Below are 24,572 nucleotides of genomic sequence, written 5' to 3'. Positions count from 1 at the left end.
CATTTGTTTTCTAAATTCTCCCTGCAAAAATCTATTTTTTTTTTTTTGGGGGGTTTCTAAAGTGTTCCTGAAAAAAATAAAAATAAAAAAAAAATAATAGTGTGACATTAATATTAACATTTGTGCTTCAGTGACAGTCCTGCGTGTGGGGCATCTCTCTAATTTGCAGCCACCAAAAAAAGAGTGTGTAACATTGGGCCTGATTTTCGCTGTGGTCTCACCAACCTGTAAAGGGGTAGCTAAATCATACAGAAGTTATAGCTCACCGTGTAAGTTGTGTGACTGCAACAAATAACGTTAGTTTGGTTACGTTTTTAAAACAATGAGGAAGTCTAGTGGAAGAGGTCGTGGCCGGGGGCGTTCATTGTCAGCTGGTAATGAGGGTAGTGGTAGTGGTGGAGCATCAGGTGGTCGTGGGGGAAAAAATATTGCACCTAAGTCTGGAGCTGTGGAGCCAGGTTCGTCGTCCGGCTACACAAGGCCTCGAACGCTCCCTTTTCTGGGATTAGGAAAACCGCTTTTAAAGCCGGAGCAGCAAGAGCAAGTTTTGGCTTATCTTGCTGACTCAGCCTCTAGCTCTTTTGCCTCATCTCGTGAAACTGGTAAAAGTAAAAGCAGCGCGTCGTTAGTGGATGTTCACGGTCAGGGACAAGTCACTTCCTTGTCCTCTTCAGCAAAAACAACAACAGAGAAGAATGCAGCAGGCGACACAACGGGTTACTCCATGGAGCTCTTTACACATACCGTCCCTGGCTTAGAAAGTGAAGCAGTTAACAGTCCATGCCCATTACAAATTGAATCTGACATGGAGTGCACTGACGCACAGCCACAGCCAGACTACTATGCTGGTCCTTTGACTCAGACCACAACATTGCCCTCGCAGGGTGCTGATCAAGAATCAGACCCTGATGAGACTATGTTGCCCCATCACGAACGCTATACCACCGAACGACACGGTGACACAGACGAAGTTGCGCAGGAGGTACAAGAAGAGTTATTAGATGACCCAGTTCTTGACCCCGATTGGCAGCCATTGGGGGAACAGGGTGCAGGCGGCAGCAGTTCTGAAGCAGAGGAGGAGGAGGGGCCGCAGCAGGCATCAACATCGCCACAGGTTCCATCTGCCGGGCCCGTATCTTGCCCAAAACGCGTGGCAAAGCCAAAACCTGGTGGAGGACAGCGTGGCCATCCGGTTAAAGCTCAGTCTGCAATGCCTGAAAAGGTATCCGATGCTAGAAAGAGTGCAGTCTGGCATTTTTTTAAACAACATCCAATTGATCAGCGCAAAGTCATCTGTCAAAAATGTTCTACTTCCTTAAGCAGAGGTCAGAATCTGAAAAGTCTCAATACTAGTTGCATGCATAGACATTTAACCACCATGCATTTGAAAGCTTGGACTAACTACCAAACGTCCCTTAAGGTTGTTGCACCCTCGGCCAATGAAGCTAGTCATCAACGCAACATCCCTTCCGGCAGTGTAGGACCACCATTTAGCGCACCACCTGCTGTATCTGTGCAGGTATCTTTGCCAGGCCAAAGCAGTCAGGGTCAGGGAATCACCAGTTTCGTAGTAGGAAACACTGCATCTAGGGCACCGGCGGCAACAATACCATCTCCCACCGTCTCTCAGTCTGCCATGTCCACCGGCACCCCCGCTAGTTCCACGATCTCCAGCTCTCCAGTCCAGCTCACCCTACATGAGACTATGGTTAGAAAAAGGAAATACTTAGCCTCGCATCCGCGTACACAGGGTTTGAACGCCCACATAGCTAGACTAATCTCGTTAGAGATGATGCCCTACCGGTTAGTTGAAAGCGAAGCTTTCAAAGACCTGATGGACTACGCTGTACCACGCTACGAGCTACCCAGTCGACACTTTTTTTCCAGAAAAGCCATCCCAGCCCTCCACCAGCATGTTAAAGAGCGCATCGTCCATGCACTCAGGCAATCTGTGAGCACAAAGGTGCACCTGACAACAGATGCATGGACCAGTAGGCATGGCCAGGGACGTTACGTGTCCATCACGGCACACTGGGTAAATGTGGTGGATTCAGGGTCCACAGGGGACAGCAAGTTTGGGACAGTTCTGCCTAGCCCACGGTCTAGTAAACAGTTGTCTGTAGCCGTTCGCACCCCCTCCTCCTCCTCCTCCTCGTCCTCCTGCAGAAGCAAGAGCTCGTCCACAGACCGCAGTCGCACAAACACTCCATCCGCACCTGCCACTGTTGCACACCAGGTCTCCCATTATGGGGCAGCTACTGGCATACGTCAGCAGGCTGTATTGGCTATGAAGTGTTTGGGCGACAATAGACACACCGCGGAAGTTCTGTCCGAGTTCTTGCAGCAAGAAACGCAGTCGTGGCTGGGCACTGTAGATCTTGAGGCAGGCAAGGTAGTGAGTGATAACGGAAGGAATTTCATGGCTGCCATCTCCCTTTCCCAACTGAAACACATTCCTTGCCTGGCTCACACCTTAAACCTGGTGGTGCAGTGCTTCCTGAAAAGTTATCCGGGGTTATCCGACCTGCTCCTCAAAGTGCGTGGACTTTGCGCACATATCCGCCGTTCGCCTGTACACTCCAGCCGTATGCAGACCTATCAGCGTTCTTTGAACCTTCCCCAGCATCGCCTAATCATAGACGTTGCAACAAGGTGGAACTCAACACTGCACATGCTTCAGAGACTGTGCGAACAGAGGCGGGCTGTTATGTTTTTGTGGGAGGATACACATACACGGGCAGGCAGTAGGATGGCAGACATGGAGTTGTCAGGTGTGCAGTGGTCGAAGATTCAAGACATGTGTCAAGTCCTTCAGTGTTTTGAGGAATGCACACGGCTGGTTAGTGCAGACAACGCCATAATAAGCATGAGCATCCCCCTAATGCGTCTGCTGATGCAAAGTTTGACGCACATAAAGGATCAGGCGTCTGCACCAGAGGAAGAGGAAAGCCTTGATGACAGTCAGCGATTGTCTGGTCAGGGCAGTGTACATGACGAGGTACCGGGCGAAGAGGAGGTGGAGGATGAGGAGGATGATGGGGATGAGTATATTTTTAATGAGGAAGCTTTCCCGGGGGCACGGGAAATTGGTGGCGTGGCAAGGCCGGGTTCTGGTTTTTTGAGGGACACAAGTGACGTAGATTTGCCTGCAACTGCCCCTCAACCAAGCACAACCGCAGATTTGACAACGGGAACTTTGGCCCACATGGCGGATTATGCCTTGCGTATCCTCAAAAGGGACACACGCATTACAAAAATGATGAACGATGACGATTACTGGTTGGCCTGCCTCCTTGATCCTCGCTATAAAGGCAAATTGCAAAATATTATGCCACATGAGAACTTGGAACTAATATTAGCAACAAAACAATCAACTCTTGTTGACCGTTTGCTTCTGGCATTCCCTGCACACAGCGCCCGTGATCGTTCTCACACGAGCTCCAGGGGCCAGCAGACCAGAGGTGTTAGAGGGGCAGAAATCAGAAGTGGCGTTGGACAGAGGGGTTTTCTGACCAGGTTGTGGAGTGATTTTTCTATGACCGCAGACAGGACAGGTACTGCAGCATCAATTCAAAGTGACAGGAGACAACATTTGTCCAGTATGGTTACAAACTATTTTTCATCCCTTATCGACGTTCTCCCTCAACCGTCATTCCCATTTGATTACTGGGCATCCAAATTAGACACCTGGCCAGAATTGGCAGAATATGCATTGCAGGAGCTTGCTTGCCCGGCAGCTAGTGTCCTATCAGAAAGAGTATTCAGTGCTGCAGGTTCAATACTAACAGAAAAAAGGACTCGTCTGGCTACCCAAAATGTAGATGATCTAACCTTCATTAAAATGAACCACAACTGGATTTCAAAATCTTTTGCCCCACCCTGCCCGGCTGACACCTAGCTTTCCTATGAAAAGGTCTTGCCTGTGGACTATTCTGAATGACTTTTCCAATCTCGTAATTTTCTTCACCTGATTGTCCAGCATACGACATGTTTCCACCTCACGAAATGGCCAAACTCCCCACACGGGGCCGTGCTATCGCCACTTTGCGCTTGGACCCTTGAGAGTGCTGTTTGTCTGAAGAGGTGGGTGTGGCCGCTTTTGGTCGACGGCACTGCCACTGGGTCCCTCATAGTACAATAAAGTGTCTCTGGCGGTGGTGGTGCGCACCCAACGTCAGACACACCGTTGTAATATGAGGGGCCCTGTGCCTGTACCGCCGGCCACAAGACAGTTCCCCCCCCCAGCTCAAACAGTGCTGTACCACTAGCAAAATTATCTCTCACAGCTTCACCAATGTGTAGTCTAGCCGCTGACATCCTTCAATGCCTGGCACTGACAATACCATTGTTTTGACATTTTTGTTATGTTAGGCCTTCGAAGCCTGTCTGCGGTCCCTTCTTTCTACAACTACTACACTGACCAGGCCACTGCTGGCCGTGTTACCCTGGAACCAATTTAAAAGTGCCTACAGTCAGCCCAATTTTGTTATGTTAGGCCTTCGAAGACTGTCTGCCGTCACTCCTTCCACTAGACTTCCACTGACCATACACTGCTGCCCATGTACCCCTGGAACCAATTTAAAGTGCCTACAGCCAGCCCAATTTTGTTATGTTAGGCCTTCGAAGCCTGTCTGCGGTCACTCCTTCCACTAGACTTCCACTGACCAGACCACTGCTGCCCGTGTACCCCTGGAACCAATTTAAAAGTGCCTACAGCCATGTGTTATTATTTTAGGCCTTCGATGCCTGTCTGCGGTCACTCCTTCCACTAGGCCTCCACTGACCACACCACTGCTGCCCGTGTACCCCTGGAACCAATTTAAAATTGCCTACAGCCAGCCCAATTTTTTTATTTTAGGCCTTCGATGCCTGTCTGCGGTCCATTCTTTCAACTACTACTACACTGACCAGGTCACTGCTGCCCGTGTACCCCTGGAACCAATTTAAAATTGCCTACAGCCATGTGTTATTATTTTAGGCCTTCGATGCCTGTCTGCGGTCACTCCTTCCACTAGGCCTCCACTGACCACACCACTGCTGTCCGTGTACCCCTGGAACCAATTTAAAATTGCCTACAGCCATGTGTTATTATTTTAGGCCTTCGATGCCTGTCTGCGGTCACTCCTTCCACTAGGCCTCCACTGACCACACCACTGCTGTCCGTGTACCCCTGGAACCAATTTAAAATTGCCTACAGCCATGTGTTATTATTTTAGGCCTTCGATGCCTGTCTGCGGTCACTCCTTCCACTAGACTTCCACTGACCAGACCACTGCTGCCCGTGTACCCCTGGAACCAATTTAAAAGTGCCTACAGCCAGCCCAAGTTTGTTATGTTAGGCCTTCGATGCCTGTCTGCGGTCACTCCTTCCACTAGGCCTCCACTGACCACACCACTGCTGCCCGTGTACCCCTGGAACCAATTTAAAATTGCCTACAGCCAGCCCAATTTTTTTATTTTAGGCCTTCGATGCCTGTCTGCGGTCCATTCTTTCAACTACTACTACACTGACCAGGTCACTGCTGCCCGTGTACCCCTGGAACCAATTTAAAATTGCCTACAGCCAGCCCAATTTTTTTATTTTAGGCCTTCGATGCCTGTCTGCGGTCCATTCTTTCAACTACTACTACACTGACCAGGTCACTGCTGCCCGTGTACCCCTGGAACCAATTTAAAATTGCCTACAGCCATGTGTTATTATTTTAGGCCTTCGATGCCTGTCTGCGGTCACTCCTTCCACTAGGCCTCCACTGACCACACCACTGCTGTCCGTGTACCCCTGGAACCAATTTAAAATTGCCTACAGCCATGTGTTATTATTTTAGGCCTTCGATGCCTGTCTGCGGTCACTCCTTCCACTAGGCCTCCACTGACCACACCACTGCTGTCCGTGTACCCCTGGAACCAATTTAAAATTGCCTACAGCCATGTGTTATTATTTTAGGCCTTCGATGCCTGTCTGCGGTCCATTCTTTCAACTACTACTACACTGACCAGGGCACTGCTGGCCGTGTACCCCTGGAACCAACATCAGAAAATATAAAAATAAGTATTTTGCTTATAAAAAAGAAAATACTGGTGAGATATCAAATGCAGACATTTTAACATTAAAAACAAACACACAACTCTAATCTGGTACAGTACTAAAAATGGCCACCAGCTACAATTACTTTCTCCTGCAAGTAGTTAACTGAAAGTTTTTTTAAATTGAAAACACACATATGGCATCCACCGAGTGTTGTCCTGTCGCGTCTTCTTTATATTATTGCCGAGAAGATGCAAAATAATGAAAATAATAAAATCATTAATTACCAAAATAATAGAGAAAGTCAACACCACATTGCAAATAAACATTCATTCCAAATAAAGAAGCAGGGCGCGTCCGAGGGTGAGTATATACCTAATAAGAATATAATCACCCTCGGACGCGCAATGCTTATTTCCAACAGCCTTCCTTCCTAAGAATCAGCCCTTCCGTCGTGTAGAGAGACGTTGTGTTACACTCCAAGGTGTTCCCCAGGTTGCCTTTCCTGAGCTTCGATCTTCCGGCTCTCGTTTAGTAGTTCTTGGAAACTACTCTGCATTAGGCCTTCAAATTGGGTATGGGGTGTAGAGAGATGGTGTGTTCCACTCCAAGGTGTTCCCCAGGTTGCCTTTCCTGAGCTTCGATCTTCCGGCTCTCGTTTAGTAGTTGTTGGAAACTACGCTGCATTAGGCCTTCAAATTGGGTATGGGGTGTAGCGAGAGGGTGTGTTACACTCCAAGGTGTTCCCCAGGTTGCCTTTCCTGAGCTTCGATCTTCCGGCTCTCGTTTAGTAGTTCTTGGAAACTACACTGCATTAGGCCTTCAAATTGGGTATGGGGTGTAGAGAGAGGGTGTGTTACACTCCAAGGTGTTCCCCAGGTTGCCTTTCCTGAGCTTCGATCTTCCGGCTCTCGTTTAGTAGTTGTTGGAAACTACGCTGCATTAGGCCTTCAAATTGGGTATGGGGTGTAGCGAGAGGGTGTGTTACACTCCAAGGTGTTCCCCAGGTTGCCTTTCCTGAGCTTCGATCTTCCGGCTCTCGTTTAGTAGTTCTTGGAAACTACACTGCATTAGGCCTTCAAATTGGGTATGGGGTGTAGAGAGAGGGTGTGTTACACTCTAAGGTGTTCCCCAGGTTTCCTTGCCATTGCTTCGGTCTTCCGACTCTCGTTTAGTAGTTGTAGAAAAGTACACTGCATTAGGCCATACAAAATGGGTATGGGGTGGAGAGAGATGGTGTGTTACACTCCAAGGTGTTCCCCAGGTTGCCTTTCCTGAGCTTCTATCTTCAGGCTCTCATTAAATTGTGGTTAAATGGAACAACTGCATTTGGCGTACTAGTTGGTTTGGGGCCTACTATCGGTGTCTGCCACTCCTTGCTGTTCTCCTCCACTGAACAAAGCTGTGCCGCCTGTTTACTACGGTTGCCAATTTTGAACTGCATTTCGACTACTTACTGATTTGGCCCTACTCTCTGTGTCAGCCTCTCATTCCAGTTGTCCTCCACTGCAATGCCCCCTGGTTATTCCTGTGTTACCAATTTTGAACTGCATTTAGCCCACTTTCTTCTTTGGGCCTATATCTGTGTTTCCACTTCATCGTGCCCATTGCCCAGCCAGTGATAGATGAGTCTGCTGGTACATTGACCCATAACGCAACATTCCCCGTGCACGCTACACAACAACATTGTGACCCTGCTGAAAGTCAGGTTGCTCTTCCCGCATACCATACCACCTTACACGGGGACAAAGAGGAAGGTGCAGATGAAAGTGCAGGTTCCTTCATCAGGTGGGGGGAGGAATACTAGTTGGCGACGTCACTGGCACAGGGCCTCTCATAGTACGCAAAAGTGTTGCTGCCGGTGGGAGGCGCCCCCGCCGTGCAAACACACCGCTGTACTTTGAGGGGCCCTGTGCCAGTGCCAATGCCAACGAGTGGGCCCCCCCTGCTTGCTCAGGTTCACAGCACTTGCAAAGTTGAAATACTTACCTCTCCCTGCTCCACTGCCGTGACGTGGTCCAGATTTCCTGGGCCCACTAATTACTTGAACCAGCCCTACCCCCCACAACTTTAGCCAAATGACCCCCAATTTCAAATGCCTTCCAATTATTATAAGGTAAATTACGCTTGACAAGCTTCATTAAGAAGAATGGATGGTTTTGACATTAAAATGGCCACTCTAGGTGTTTTCCTGGCCCCCACTCACTGCCGACTATGCTGCCCCATTGACTTGCATTGGGTTTCGTGTTTCGGTCGATCCCGACTTTACGTCATAATCGGCCGATTTCACTCGACCCGACTTTGGACATAGTCGGGTTTCGCAAAACCCGGCTCGACTCTAAAAAGGTCAAGGTCGCTCAACTCTAGTAACCAGCAATTGGCAAGTGTATCCCATGGTAGATACATTATATAGTAATTGGCTGATTTCTAAGCCTGTTTTACTACTGGAATAGCATGTTTTCATAAGAAAATCCCAAGAATAATATTCTAACTACATTCCACTGTCTATTATGTACAACTTGCATAGTAAGTTGCAGAAAGGTTGTCTAACATATTCCAGCCTCAGGTTTTCTACCGGCACAAACATCTTTATTTTATACTATAAATATCACCATTTAAAGTGTGATAGTAATTCTTACTTTATTTTCACTTTTCTTCACAGTAGTTGTTCCATTTTATGCATGCATAACTTATGATAGAATGTTGGTGCCGATTGTATAAGGGATTGAGGGATTCGGGAGGGGAGCCACGTTGCCCTGGCCAAAGTCGAAATTATTAGGATTAGGTTTAGGAGCGCAAACTGAATAAACCTTTGCCTTCGTTGAAAAACAAACCTTTCTATGCCTCTGGCAAGGAAATTTTGCATAGATAATAAACTTGCAGATATCTTATTTCACCTCTTGTTTTATTTCTATGTATATATTGATATAGTGAGGGTTGATTTCCGTTTTCGTTCCATGAATTATGTTAACATAGCGTACATGCAACCTTAGCTAACAAATTAAAGCTGCTCTCTAAAATTCTAAGATATGTCCATTGAATATATGAAATTCGTACTGAATTACTGCTGTAGAAAACAAGTTAATAAATGAAGGTACTTGGAGCATAAAATGGCCAATTAATGTGAGCCCAACAGCCAGCGACTGTTCCGATTTCAATTCCAGTTTCATATTGTGTACAGATATTAGTGTTTCAGAGTGCAGCTTTAATTTGTTAGCTATACAGAGAGTTGCTCTCTTAGCTTGCACCTGTTCTTATTAATTTTTTTCTGTTTGGAAGTGTCGGTCAGTTTTTTATATTTGTTGTACATGCCCTCTGACTGAGTTCTCCTCCCATCAGCAAAGACGGGTTTAAATGGAGCTTGATCCTATATGTCCATATAATTGTAGGCTTTTAGCCCGGGAGAAGCATCATGTTAGGTTTAGGATCCCAACAAAGAGTTACACCTTGTTGCTGGCTGTTGGGCTCACACAAATTAGCCAATTTATGCACTAAGTGTTAGGTTTGCGGATTGAACCAAATAAAAATAAATAACAAATACAGTGCAATCGCAATCCTGGATCCACCGTGCAGTAAACTGCTGCTAATATGAACAAGATGGATAAAAAACTAGAGAACGTTCCTCCTTAAACACACTGCGTTAACTCCACACAGTGTGAATGGAACGCAGAAAACCAAACCCAAATACAACTCAGAGGTGCACAGGGAGAGGAGTACCTACTCAGCTAACCACTGAGAGGTACAGGGACAGTAAGTACCAGCTCAGCTAACCACCGAGGGGTACAGGGAATGTAAGTACCAGCAAAGCTAACCACCAAGGGGTACAGGGAATGTAAGTACAAGCTCAGCTAACCACCGAGGGGTACAGGGAATGTAAGTACCAGCTCAGCTAACCACCGAGGGGTACAGGGAATGTAAGTACCAGCTCAGCTAACCACCGAGGGTAAATGGAATGTAAGTACAAGCTCAGCTAACCACTGAGGGGTATAGGGAATGTAAGTACAAGCTCAGCTAACCACCGAGGGGTACAGGGAATGTAAGTACAAGCTCAGCTAACCACTGAGGGGTATAGGGAATGTAAGTACAAGCTCAGCTAACCACCAAGGGGTACAGGGAATGTAAGTACCAGCTCAGCTAACCACTGAGGGGTACAGGGAATGTAAGTACCAGCTCAGCTAACCACCAAGGGGTACAGGGAATGTAAGTACCAGCTCAGCTAACCACTGAGGGGTACAGGGAATGTAAGTACAAGCTCAGCTAACCACTGAGGGGTATAGGGAATGTAAGTACAAGCTCAGCTAACCACCAAGGGGTACAGGGAATGTAAGTACCAGCTCAGCTAACCACCGAGGGGTACAGAGAATGTAAGTACAAGCTCAGCTAACCACCGAGGGGTACAAGGAATGTAAGTACAAGCTCAGCTAACCGCTGAGGGGTACAGGAAATGTAAGTACCAGCTCAGCTAACCACTGAGGGGTACAGGGAATGTAAGTACCAGCTCAGCTAACCACTGAGGGGTACAGGGAATGTAAGTACCAGCTCAGCTAACCACCGAGGGGTACAGGGACAGTAAGAAGTATGCAATACCCCGTTAGAACCGCTGCAAAAGAACGCGTGGGTTGAACTCGGTCTGAGGTGCAATACCCTGTTAACCCCACAGGGAAGTATATCATACACATGGGATGGGAAATTATAGCAAAATCTCACAGTCAGCAAGAACACATAGTAAATCTCCTCTCCGGAGGAGCCGGAATTCTAATGGCTTGATGCCAGCCCTGAACTCACACAGCCAATCTCCTCTCCGGAGGTGCCAGAATTCTAATGGCACAGGATCAGCCCTGAACACATGCTAACATAGATCACTGACATCCTACTGGTAGCTGATACGGTGCTAAACACACCAAACACAGACAGAGCAGTAGTGAATCCACTCACACATACACCAAACACAAGTGGTGCTAGCACCCCCGCATGCTTTGCTGAAAGCCCTTTATGCGCCAGGCTCCACCTCCAAACACTCATGCCCGGTCAGACTGGGTGTCGCCCGTTGGCCAATCCGGAGCTGCCCCATCTCCAGAGCAGAAAGCATCCGAGCACCAATGACAAGGCGCCACATCACGGACATGCTCAGTAAGGTCTTTTCTGGACTTATACTCCAGAGAGTGGGGCGCCTTGGCATACCACTGGTTACCATAGACTTTAGCTGGAGAGTCAGCAGTAATTACATGTATTACAGGAGCCTGAGCAAGATGCTGGGACCAATGTTTGCACTAAGCAGCAGACCCAGCGGCCAGACCTCACACCAAACATTGCCTGAGATACATCCCCCACAGCAGGGAAGTCCTGGCCTCTAACACTAAGCACCTTCATTTTTAACTTGCTTTCTACAGCAGTAATGCAGGTCCAGTTTCATATATTCAATGTTTACATATCAGAGCGTTTCAGAGTGCAGCTTTAATTTATTACTTATATAGAGTGGCTCTCTTAGCTAGCACCTGTTCACGTTTGTCTTTTTCTGTTTGGAAATGCTGGTCAGTTTTTTTTTATATAAATACATCTTAAGTTATCAGAAGGTTATAAACAATAAAACTGCTTACAGACTAAGAATTCATATGTCACTCACACTTAATCAATATCATATTCTACAAGTATCCCATTTGGTCAAGTTACAAGATGATTGATCCATTAGTATTGCCATGAACAAAAATAAAAGATCAGGATAAAATTTTGTGTCAGATTTTATTGCAGAAAAAGACTATTACATTAAAGAAAAAAAAGTGCTTCCTATAAAATATTGAAAATATATTGTGCTTTCTAAATCTGTACTATATATATACTAATACGATATTGAGACTTTTTTTATTTTAAAATGTACATACAAGCACACCTGCACAGACATATATATATATATTAAATTAAACATTTTACATATAAAAAGAGAATCTCACTATCATATATGTTTAAGTATCTCTAAGCAACTGTTGTGCGGAAGTCTGAAATACAAGTAGACTGCAGTTCCTCAAATTCTCCTCAGAGCGCCGCTGTTTAACCAATAAAACGAGGAATACGAGTTACATAGCTGGGGATCCACCGTGTCTACTCTCAGACACATACTGCAGATCTACAGGAGACACAGACATTGCCTGGATTCTGTCTATATTATTCTATAAACAACTGGATGTAAACTAACATTTGCTGGAACATTCTGGATTACCACTACTGATATATCAAGGAATATTCCCTGGAAGATTTAGGAGCTGGTGATTGAGATGAAACCTTATGCAGAGAGAGACAAAGGACTCAGATGGCAAGTAACATTTTCTTTATGTTTTTGGTTGTGTCATTCAATCTCCGGTCAGATTCATTATTCCATTGTAGAAGAAATGAGAAAAGACTCTGCTATAGCAAATATTGCAGATGACCTTGGATTAGATATTAAGCAGCTCTCATCTAGAAAACTGAGGATTGTGTCCAGATCAGCAGAGAAATATTTCTATGTAAATCCTAACAGTGGAAATCTGTATATTAAGGACAGGATAGACAGGGAGACATTGTGTGGGAGAGCAGCTTCCTGCTACGTAACCTTTGATGTTGTGGTTGAAAATCCATTCAATATTGTTAAGATAAAGATGGAAATTCAAGATATAAATGATAATTCTCCAGAATTTTTTACTGATGTATTCACTTTAGCGACAATTGAATTAACCACAGCAGGGACCAGATTTGCTTTACAGACGGCAGAAGATCCAGATATTGGCTCTAACTCTGTGCAGACATATAAGCTCAGTGATAATCAGTATTTTACACTGAGTGAAGACAGAAATCCAGATGGAAGTAGATTTCTAGAGCTTGTCCAAGAGAAACCATTAGATAGGGAGACACAGAGTCTTCATGAGCTCATATTAACAGCTATGGATGGAGGCAAACCTGTGAGATCTGGAACTGCCTTAATAAGGGTCATAGTCACTGATGTTAATGATAATTTCCCAATGTTCACCCAGTCAGTATATAAAGTCAGTGTAAATGAGAATACACCAATAAATACCACAATAATCACAGTTAATGCCACAGACAAGGATGAAGGGGCCAATGGACAGATCACATATTCCTTTAGTAAGACATCAGAAAAAGTCCATCATACAGGAATATTCAGTGTCCACCCTGTGACCGGAGAAATTAAAATAAATCTTAACCTGGATTTTGAACTAGCTGATAATTTTGAGCTCTCTGTACAAGCCAAAGATGGAGGAGGCCTGATATCCCACTGTAAAGTACTGATAGAAGTTGTAGACGAGAATGACAATGCTCCTGAGATATCCCTCACATCACTGTCTTCTCCGATTCCTGAGGATTCGGCTTTGGGTACAATGATCGCTCTGATTGAAGTTCATGACAAAGACTCAGGAGAGAATGGCGAAGTGGACTGTAAACTTTTGGAAGAAATGCCATTTAATTTAGTGTTATCTTCTGACAATTATTACAGAATTGTTACCACACGTTCTATGGACAGAGAGAAGGTTCCTAGTTATAACATTACTATTTTAGCCACTGACCGAGGATCTCCTCCACTTTCCAGCAGAAGAACCATCACTCTGGAGGTATCAGATGTCAATGACAACCCTCCAATGTTTATCAGAAATACTTATGTTGTATATGTCCCGGAGAACAATTTACCAGGGTCTTCCATATACAATATACAAGCATCAGATCCTGACACTGGAGACAACGCAAAAATATTTTATTCCATCTCTAATGCTAATACAGAAGAACTCACAGCAACCTCCTACCTCTCCATCAATATAGAGACCGGGGTCCTCTATGCCCAGAGATCATTTGATTATGAACAACAAAAAGAGTTTCACATACAAATAAACGCTAGAGACAATGGATCTCCACCTCTGAGCAACAACACAACATTGCTTATCCGTATTGTGGATCAGAACGATAACGCACCAAAGATATTGTACCCATCAGCAGACAGCGGAGGTGTGACTGCATATGAAATGGTCCCGTTTGATTCTGAACAAGGGTCCTTGATAACTAAGGTGGTGGCCATAGATCCGGACTCTGGACACAATTCTTGGCTCTCTTACCATTTTCTTCAGTTGTCAGAACCTTCTTATTTTGCCATCACTCAGCATACTGGAGAAATTAGAACATCCCGTATCTTTCTAGAGAAGGATGTATTGAATCATAAGATCGTGGTGATGGCGAAAGACAATGGAGACCCCTCTCTCTCATCTACTGTTACCCTAAACCTCGTTATTACAAACAACTTCCAACAGATGGTCCCCAAGTTCAATGAACAAGACATTGAAGAAAATCCACAATCTAATTTACAGTTTTACTTAATCATCTTCCTTGGATTAATTTCACTGCTCTTTATTATCACTGTGATGTTGGTCATTATCTCAAAGTGCAAGAAATCAGAACCCGTCCCAATGTTCAGTAACCTCAGCTCCAATTTATATCCTCCAGTTGATCCCAGAATCCTTTCTCACTATGAGACTGGAACATTACCTTTTCCTTACTCCTACAATGTCTGCGTGGGCTTTGATGCCAGTGAAAGTGACTTTACTTATATGGCAACAAATCAAGACATTCCTGTGGATAATCTCATAGACGCCGATGATCCTGGACTTGGAAATCAAAGTGTTAAAGAAGCTTTACCGACTTCAGATGCTTTTCAGGTGAGCTTAACAAAAAAAATAAGCTGTTATTAATAGTGATGAATATACTCGAGATTTCCCGAGCACGCTCGGGTGACTGAGTATTTTTTAGTGCTCGGAGATTTAGTTTTCATCACCTCAGCTGAATGTTTACATCTCTTAGCCATCTTGATTACATGTGGGGTTGCCTGGTTGCTAGGGAATCCCCACATGTAATCATGCTGGCTAACAGATGTAAATCATTCAGCTGCGGTGAGGAAAACTAAATCTCCGAGCACTAAAAAATACTCGGAGGTCACCTAGTTATTAACTAGTCACTAGTTATTAACATTTTTTAGAAATTGAAGTGATTATTGTGCTCCGTGTCATTTTAGCAATGTTCTAAAAATAAGAAATATTCACCTTACTAATTCATTGCATCCCCTGTACCAAGGCTTCGATTTTCCCCACCATCCTGTTTACTATACTGTGCATGTGACAGCTGTAGCATGTCATGGACTGTAGGTGGGAATGTATCAAAACAACCAAGAGAACAAAAAATTGCAAAGGAAACAAAGACAGGAGAGCATTGAGGGTTTTATCAATTTAAGTAATACTTTATTTTACCATTTTGCAGTTTGTTGTTTTTAAAAATAAAGTACATTCTGTTGGACAGCGCGTTATATAATTGTATCATAGCAGCTTCTCTCACATAGGAAACATTTTTTATTTCTTCTATTTTTCTTCTTTAAGGACTAAAGTTGATGAAATTATTTATTTGTATCTATAATGGAGATGCAAAGATGGGAGATGGCAGTCACAATAATGTCCATCTTGCTGTAAGAAAACGTGCATAAAGAGTAGAGTCTTCTCATTTCTAATTCATGTAGTATTATATACAATTAGTTCTCTATTTAAAGCAGATGCTAATAATTATATAAAATGCCTCCTGACAAAGCCCAGTGCGGTGAAACGCGCATCGAGGTGCTCTTGCACTCCCATTATGTTTCTCTCAGAAGTACAGGCACTAGCTACATAATTAGATGAAAAAGTTCTATTGCACTAAACATCTATATTAACATAAAGACATAAATGAAAAAGGTATATTTGAAACCTAGAAAGCAAAAACGCACTTGTGCCAATCATAGTGAGGTGCATGGTTGTATTAATACAAACTGGTAACAATAAACACCTGTACAAATATATGGTTGGTGATCCCTGGATGCTGGTAAGTAGCAGACTTAGTTATCCAGAATTTATCAACCTTGCTTCAATTCAATAGGAACAACATAATAAAAATGTTAAAAGAGACATACTATGTACAGAGGTTGAATCTTCATCATCCGAGGGAAGATATGAATTTGACAGCGTCTTCAACGCTCCTGCGCTTGATAAAGTCCAGGCAGTGCAATGTGACGCTGAAAGGTTTCCTTGAAGATGATAGGACCGTGGCGTTCCAGCCAGTGGCATCCCTGGTAACCACATGGATGAAGGAGTCAGTGGCGTGTGATGTCAGTTAGGTAGAGTATGGAGATCTGTTGTGTCCAATGGCCAAAACCACACATAGTATGACTCTTTTGCCATTTTTATTGTGTTCATATTGAATGGAAGTAAATCCTAGATGAATAAGTATGCTACTTTCCAGCATCTAGGGGTCACCAATCATATATTTTCTGGGGACTATTACTAACATTACCCACCTAATTCACATTATTATTGCCCAGGTGGTTATTGTTAGAATGTGCACGGATAAAAGCATCTACCTCACTCTAATTGGCCCACGTGCCCTTTTTGCTCTTATTTCAAAGTTTAAAACATACTTTTTTCATTCATTTCTTTATGTTAATATAGCTGTTCAGTGCGATACTATTTATTCATCGACGTATCTATCACCCTACAGATGTCACACAACACCTGTTTCACTGTGAGAAGCATCCGGCTTATCCTATCGCCCCCCAAAAATGTTCAGATCTAGCATCTTTTACCTTTTTCACAACTAGCTTAATAATGTCTATAGGTAATTATTTATCCTTGTAGTTATCTTATTCAAGGCACTGTATTCACTTTATATCTGCTTTAGGGACCTGTTCACAGCACTGTGCAGTATATTTTATATATAATCTACTTATGACATGTACCTATTTATACACTATTGAAAATATGTCATTATTTCATGTGAAATATCGACTCTCTGCGCATCATACATATGATATGTGTCGAGTTCCTGCCTCTACACAGGGGGAATCTCAAACCATCTCTGCTGCGGTCTCCCATTCCTCTCCAGCCACAGTGGAGTCTGCTCAGCGGAGACGTCGGTCCCAGCGTCTTGTTCACTCCCACTCTGTACAAAGAGTTACTGCTGCTTTTCCTGCTTCTGCCATTGAAGCAAGTGCTGGGCAGCGGCGAGCAGACGCTTCTGGGACTAAGTCCTGCTTTTCTCGTCTCTCAGTGGTGATCGCGGGTCACATGGTCAGATACTGCAGCTAAGTCCATTGGTCCTTTCAGGAAGGTCCTGTAGGTGCTAGGACTAAGTCCTGCTTTGCACACACTGAGCATGCCCTGGGCAAGATCTCTCAGTGGAGATCTAGGGTCACATGCTCAGGTATGGCAGTCTCTCATTGGTCCTTCTAGGAAGGTCTTTTACTTGCTGCAGCTATATAAGGCTCGCATGGCCGCACGACCATGTGCTAGTGTACATTTGTAAACGTGTGTGTTGTGAGTGAAAGTCGTTCTTTAAAATCCCCTCCCTATTGGATGACTGCTCGCGGAAGGTGGATGATTGCTATCTAGCGCCCGACTTAGCCACCAGCACATAACACACAATACAGCATCTAATTGCTGTGTCCGCCAGTGCGGCGCCGTGCGCTTTCATAGCGCTTTCCTGACCCAAGCCTGGGTGGTTAGTGGCGTCCGCCAGTGCGGCACCGCATGCACTCTCGTGCATCTTTTATTATTATTTTGGTTACACTGACACCCCATTAGCGGTGTCGAGCACAAGTAATCTAGACGGACTCGGATCCCAAGTCTTTGACTGAGCTCGGTGACTCCTTGCTTGCGCTCTTGTGTGCGGTACCACGGCCCTGTGACTTAACAGGGTTTGCTTCCTTCACACAGGGTGAAGTTAACCTGTGTGTGTATTCACATTGTACCGCCATATAGTCTGTCATTACTTGGCAGCAGGTTCCATCTCTGCATGGTGGACCCCGGGTTGCGAATGCACCTTATTCTACCTTTCTTATTATTTGGTGTGTTCCGCTAGCCCTAACAATATGTGTGTTATTTATGCAAGGTCACCATATGGTGCTTCTAAACCTTGCCTTGATATACTTGCACATATGTACAGTAGGTCTACAGTTTTCTTTTACTTATTGCTATATATATTTTGACCTTGTGGATTTGGTTTGACTATTTTGGTTTACAAACTAAAAGTTTATATTTCTAATTCTTACATTTGAATTTTTGGGAGAGGTATTTTTTGGGGAACTAGGTCTCTTTCATGTCTTTTTAACATCAGTTTAATTTTATAAATTTGTATTTTTAACACCTTGGACTATTGAGTTTATTATATTACCTTAGTTTCTCAATTTTTATGTCTTTCTCATTTTAAATATATCTTTATGATTTTTTATGATGTTATTTTGAGATAGTAATTCTATTGGTTATATATTTTTTTTGCTGGTGAAGATTTAAAAACATTTGGTGGAGAATTTGCACAAGTTGTTAAGTATTTAAAATGGTGTTTCAGTCTATTCTGTAATTATTTTCTGCACTTTATCAGGTGCATAGTTTTAATAAGTACAGAGGAAAAAATGTATCCATGATGATTGATGGTTCCCAAAAGCACCACTGGCACATACAGAAAGAACACACAAGTATTATAATGGACATGTGATGGGTGTCAGTCCCATTACATATTTAATTTTTAACCTTTTTTAATCCCACATTTTACCATTTTAAAGTTCGATTCTAGCACTTTATGTTGCACTTAATCCATCAAAGTGGTCGTCCTATTAAAACTTCTGTTCCCTTGGTGATCATCTGTTTATCCAGAAGGCTGAATCCTGGAGTCTTGCAAATATTGTCTTTGTCTTAGATATAAAGAACATACTGAATTATTTTGATCTTTTAAAATATATTTATCTTATATTTTTTGTTAATATAGTGCAAATTTAGTTATGAATTCTACACAATATTGTCTAGTATATGATGGGGTATATACAGGTGCTTCTCATAAAATTAGAATATCATCAAAAAGTTAATTTATTTCAGTTCTTCAATACAAAAAGTGAAACTCATATAGAGTCATTACAAACAGAATGATCTATTTCATGTGTTTATTTCTGTTAATGTTGATGATTATGGCTTCCAGCCAATGAAAACCCAAAAGCCATTATCTCAGTAAATTTCAATAATGAACAAAAAACGCCTGAAAAGGCTTCCTAAGCGTTTATAAAGGTCCCTTAGTCTGTTTTAGTATATATAAATATATTAAAACTTGTCTAGCTTAAAGAACTTATTTTAGTTACCCATGAAGGAATTGTCAGTTAACAAAGAGGAGTTCTCTGTCACGTTCCTTTGATTCTATTTCAACTGCATGATTATCACAAACAAGTGTACTGTAGGCAGGCTGCTGTTTATCCGTTACTTGTTCCGAAGGCATAATGTTCTTTTAAAGATGTTTTACAAAAAAACACCTTTTTGGCATCACATCATCCTTTGTAATCAGGATACGTGCTGCCGAGAACAATGAGCACAGAATCATCTATTCCTGATCTTTCTCTGCACAGTTTAAGCTAACTCAACTTGTCTAAACAGGTTGTTAAACCACCACTGATCAGCAAACGTGTAGGTGATCAGTGGTTGTTTAACACCGCAGTTTGTCTAATCTAAACGAGCCCTTTGCTTCTTGACCAGATTAGAAAGCAATGACAAAGGACCAAGATCCAAAGGGAATTTTTTCCCACACTACTTGTAGGTTCTCTGTAATGATTAGTTTACCCTGTGGTGCTTCGGGAAATTGAACTGTTGCTATAAGATTTCCCAACAGATCCTTGGGGTTCCTAACAAGGGAACCTTTGTGATCTGTCTATTATGATGAGTTCTAGCATGGTAAAGCTTGTAACAAGCTGAGAACCCATTCACCCTCCTACTGTGCATATATAATTGAGTTATGATTTAAGTTATCCTATACTTTTGGAATCCACGATTATAGTGAAGACTCATTCGCAATAATTGTGGAGTCTAAACAATCCACCGAACACCCGATGATGCTCATTCTCTAGGCAAAATGTTGTTTGATGATCGTCCTCGGCAGCACATCTTCCAGTGTAAATGGGATCTGCAATGTTGAGGACAATAGCAACAGAAGAGTTTATTCCTAAATGTTCATTGCTCATTTGAAGCAGGGTTGGCCTGCATAAAAAGGTTATTAAATGGATGCAAACCAACAAACACGTTGCTGGTTGGGAGTTATGTTTTACTAGGCTCCTTGTAATTTGTAAGCAGTATAATATACTTTATAAATTATATATCAATGTAAATCTATTTAAATATGTAGAAAAGTAAATAGAAGAAATCCTGGATTTAAAAAATGTACTGAAATTATAAAATATATCTGTTTTGAAAGTAAAGCTATATCTCTTTAAAGCAACTTTCTAGGCGAAAAGTTACATTGTAGATTTTGTATACAAAGTGATTGTCTGTAATTCTATAAATTTAAAATTAGTATCTCAATATATTTATTGTCTATAAATCTAAAAAGACCTAGTTCTAATATGGAATTCTAAAACAAAATCTGACCTGCAGTTCCTCACTTTGACCTCAGAGCGCCACTGTTTGCCTAATAAAAATAGAAATGCAGAACTGGATATCCACTGGTGTTTTCTTTTCACTCGTACTGCAGATCTGCACTAGGAGGGGGCAGACATTATCTGCATTCTCTCTACCATATTTACTGGATTTATAGGAATATTTTATTAATAATCTGGAATTGCAATACTGATTTACCAAATACTATTTCTTGGAAGAATTCGGAAGCTGATAAATGAGATGAAACCTTATACAGAAAAATACAAAGGACTCAGATGGCAAGTAGAATTTTCTTTATGTTTTTGGCTGTGTCATTCAATCTCTGCTCAGATTCATTATTCCATTGTAGAAGAGATGAGGAAAGACTCTGTTATAGCAAATATTGCAGATGACCTTGGATTGGATAATAAGCAGCTCTCATCTAGAAAGCTGAGGATTGTGTCCAGATCAGCAGAGAAATATTTCTATGTAAATCCTAATACTGGAAATCTTTACATTAATGACAGGATAGACAGGGAGACATTGTGTGGGAGAGCAGCTTCCTGCTACCTAACCTTTGATGCAGTGGTTGAAAACCCATTTGATATTGTTAAGACAAAGGTAGAAATCCAGGATATAAATGATAATTCTCCAGCATTCTTCCCTGACATGTTTTCTGTAGAGACTATTGAATTAACCACAGCAGGGACCAGATTTGCTTTACAGACGGCAGAAGATCCAGATATTGGCTCTAACACTGTGCAGACATATAAGCTCAGTGATAATCAGTATTTTACACTGAGTGAAGATAGAAATCCAGATGGCAGTACATTTCTGGAGCTTGTTCAAGAGAAACCATTAGATAGGGAGACACAGAGTTTTCATGAGCTCATATTAACAGCTATGGATGGAGGCAAACCTGTGAGATCTGGAACTGCCTTAATAAGGGTCATTGTTACTGATGTTAATGATAATTTCCCAATATTCACCCAGTTAGTATATAAAGTCAGTGTAAATGAGAATACACCAATAAATACCACAGTAATCACAGTGAATGCCACAGACAAGGATGAAGGTGCCAATGGACAGATCACATATTCCTTTAGTAAGACATCAGGAAATGTCCATCACACAGGAACATTCAGCATTCACTCCATGACCGGAGATATTAAAGTAAATAAGTTAGATTTCGAACTAACATCAAGTTATGAGCTCTCTGTGCAAGCAAAAGATGGAGGAGGTCTTGTAGCCCATTGTAAAGTATTAATAGAAGTTATGGATGAGAATGACAATGTTCCTGAGATATCCCTCACATCACTGTCTTCTCCGATTCCTGAGGATTCGGCTGTGGGTACAATGATCGCTCTGATTGAAGTTCATGATAAAGACTCAGGACAGAATGGAGAAGTGGACAGTAAACTTTTTGAAGAAATGCCATTTAATTTAGTGTTATCATCTGAAAATTATTACAGAATTGTTACCACAAGTTCTATGGACAGAGAGAAGGTTTCTAGCTATAACATTACTATTTTAGCCACTGACCGAGGATCTCCTGCACTTTCCAGCAGAAGAACCATCACTCTGGAGGTATCAGATGTCAATGACAACCCACCAATGTTTATCAGAAGTACTTATGTTGTATATGTCCCGGAGAACAATTTACCAGGGTCTTCCATATACAGTATACAAGCATCAGATCCAGACACTGGAGACAACGCAAAAATATTTTATTTCATCTCCAATTCTAATGCAGAAGAACTCACAGCAACCTCCTACCTCTCCATCAATATAGAGACCGGGGTCCTCTATGCCCAGAGATCATTTGATTATGAACAACAAAAAGAGTTTTACATACAAATAAATGCTAGAGACAATGGATCTCCACCTCTGAGCAGCAACACAACATTGCTTATCCGTATTGTGGATCAGAACGATAACGCACCAAAGATATTATACCCATCAGCAGACAGCGGAGGTGTGACTGCATATGAAATGGTTCCTTTTGATTCTGAACAAGGGTCCTTGATAACTAAGGTGGTGGCCATAGATTCAGACTCTGGACACAATTCTTGGCTCTCTTACCATTTTCTACAGTTGTCAGAACCTTCTTATTTTGCCATCACTCAGCATACTGGAGAAATAAGAACCTCCCGTATCTTTCTAGAGAAGGATGTATTGAATCATAAGATCGTGGTGATGGTGAAGGACAACGGAGACCCCTCTCTCTCATCTACTGTTACCCTAAACCTCGTTATTACAAACAACTTCCAACAGATGGGCCCCAAGTTCAGTGAACAAGACATTGAAGAAAATCCACAATCTAGTTTACAGTTTTACTTAATCATCTTCCTTGGATTAATTTCACTGCTCTTTATTATCACTGTGATGTTGGTCATTATCTCAAAGTGCAAAAAATCGGAGCCTGTCCCAATGTTCAGTAATCTCAGCTCCAATTTATATCCTCCAGTTGATCCCAGAATCCTTTCTCACTATGAGACTGGAACTTTACCATTTCCTTACTCCTACAATGTCTGCGTGGGCTTTGATGCCAGTGAGAGTGACTTTACTTATATGAAACCAAATCAAGAAGTTCCTGTGGATAATCTCATTGACGCCGATGATCCTGGACTTGGAAATCAAAGTGTTAAAGAAGATTTATCGACCTCAGATACACCACAGGTGAGTTTATTATGGCTGAAACTAAAAGTATTTCCATTTTCTTTTTTCTTCTGAAATTGAATATGATTATTGATAGGATAACAGTTCATGAGTATTTATTACTCCATGATTTATCAATATTAATAAAACTTCAGTCTTATTCTTTTACATTGGTTGGCAATGTGCAAGTTTTGTCATACTCGGAAGGCACAATGAGCCATGTACATAAAAACTGTTCTAGGTTAAAGCCACTGATAGGATCTGCCATATGTTTTTAATATATGCACCAAAATGTTAAAACTAAAATCTGATTATCTGACAACCGTAGCACAACCTAATTTGGCATTTATGTATTTTCTATTATTTCTGGAATATTGAATATTGGATGATTTGTATCTCTTGTTTCAGAATCTAGAAAAAGTAGGAAGGAAACTATAAGTTACTTTTGTCTGATCTGTTTTGGCCTGGTGGGACCACGAAGATTATTTGAAAGAAGTGATGCTTTAAATATATAGTATTCACGTGCAATGCAGTTTGTCAGGTGATCAACAGAAAACTGGTGTAATTGCGATAACGTACAGTAGCTACTTCTATCTAAAATAATATGAATTGTTCTCATGTCGGCTGGTAATCATGTTGTGCTATGTTACATGAAGATGATGCTTTTATTTCATCATAGTGTTTGCAATAATATACCAATGTTAACTAAGAACGTCCGTTTATTTTTTGTAAATTTTTCCTTAGCAGCAATAGATTGATGTATTATTTTTGGATGTGCGTTCTATTTTTTTTTTAATTTCAGTAATATTAGAATACCATTGCTTTTTTCTATAAAGTGACATAATTAAGGTGTTTTTCTGGATTGGCTAAGGCTACTTTCACACTAGCGTTAACTGCAATACGTTAAAATGCGTCGTTTTACAGAAAAAACGCATCCAGCAAAATATTTTGCTGGATGCGTTTTTTCCCCATAGACTTGTATTGGCGACGCATTGCGACGGATTTGCATACGTCGGTATACGTCTTTCGGCGGATGCGTCGAAATTAGGCGACACGTCGTCTGGAAAAACGTAGATTGCAACGTTTTTTGGCTCCGATAAAGAAACGTGTCTCGGCGCATCCATCGGCATGCGTCTTTGGCTACAATGAAAGTCTATGAGCGACGGATGCATCGAGACACGTCGTACGACGCAATGCAGCGCTGCAATACGTTTTTTTCTACTGAGCATGCTCAGAAACAGGATTTTTTTAGCTAATTGGCCAGACATCCCCAAATAGACAGATCCGTCGAAATGCTGTATGCGTTGCATACATTTTGCAGTTTTTTGACGCATCCGTTTTTTTGGCAAAAAGACGTTTTTGTGACGGTTTGCAGTTAACGCTAGTGTGAAAGTAGCCTTAGAGAAAAAATAATTGCAGTGAAGGTAAGATTGCAGTGAAGCTAGTCGCATGCA

The 24,572-nt window shown here is 42.3% G+C and overlaps 1 protein-coding gene across 10 annotated transcripts in view; it reads left to right on the top strand.

The window, feature by feature from the left end:
• The window catches only part of LOC138675459 (protocadherin gamma-B2-like), a 502,075-nt gene that overhangs the window by 145,011 nt on the left and 332,492 nt on the right, over positions 1 to 24,572 (top strand). The window contains exon 1 of one of the 10 annotated variants that reach the window (XM_069763721.1): positions 12,136 to 14,715. The exons of 8 other annotated variants lie outside the window; for them this stretch is intronic. In XM_069763721.1, the coding sequence (XP_069619822.1) occupies positions 12,295 to 14,715 (2,421 nt within the window). In that variant the 5' untranslated portion in view covers positions 12,136 to 12,294. Of the gene's footprint in view, positions 1 to 12,135; positions 14,716 to 20,572; positions 23,140 to 24,572 lie in introns of those variants that run through there. One more of the 10 variants, XM_069763726.1, reaches the window with a different exon arrangement.

Source organism: Ranitomeya imitator, chromosome 4 (genome assembly GCF_032444005.1).
Source record: "Ranitomeya imitator isolate aRanImi1 chromosome 4, aRanImi1.pri, whole genome shotgun sequence".
Lineage (NCBI taxonomy): Eukaryota > Metazoa > Chordata > Amphibia > Anura > Dendrobatidae > Ranitomeya > Ranitomeya imitator.
The sequence above is the reverse complement of the archived record's forward strand: the minus strand, read 5'-3'. Positions and strand labels throughout refer to the sequence as shown.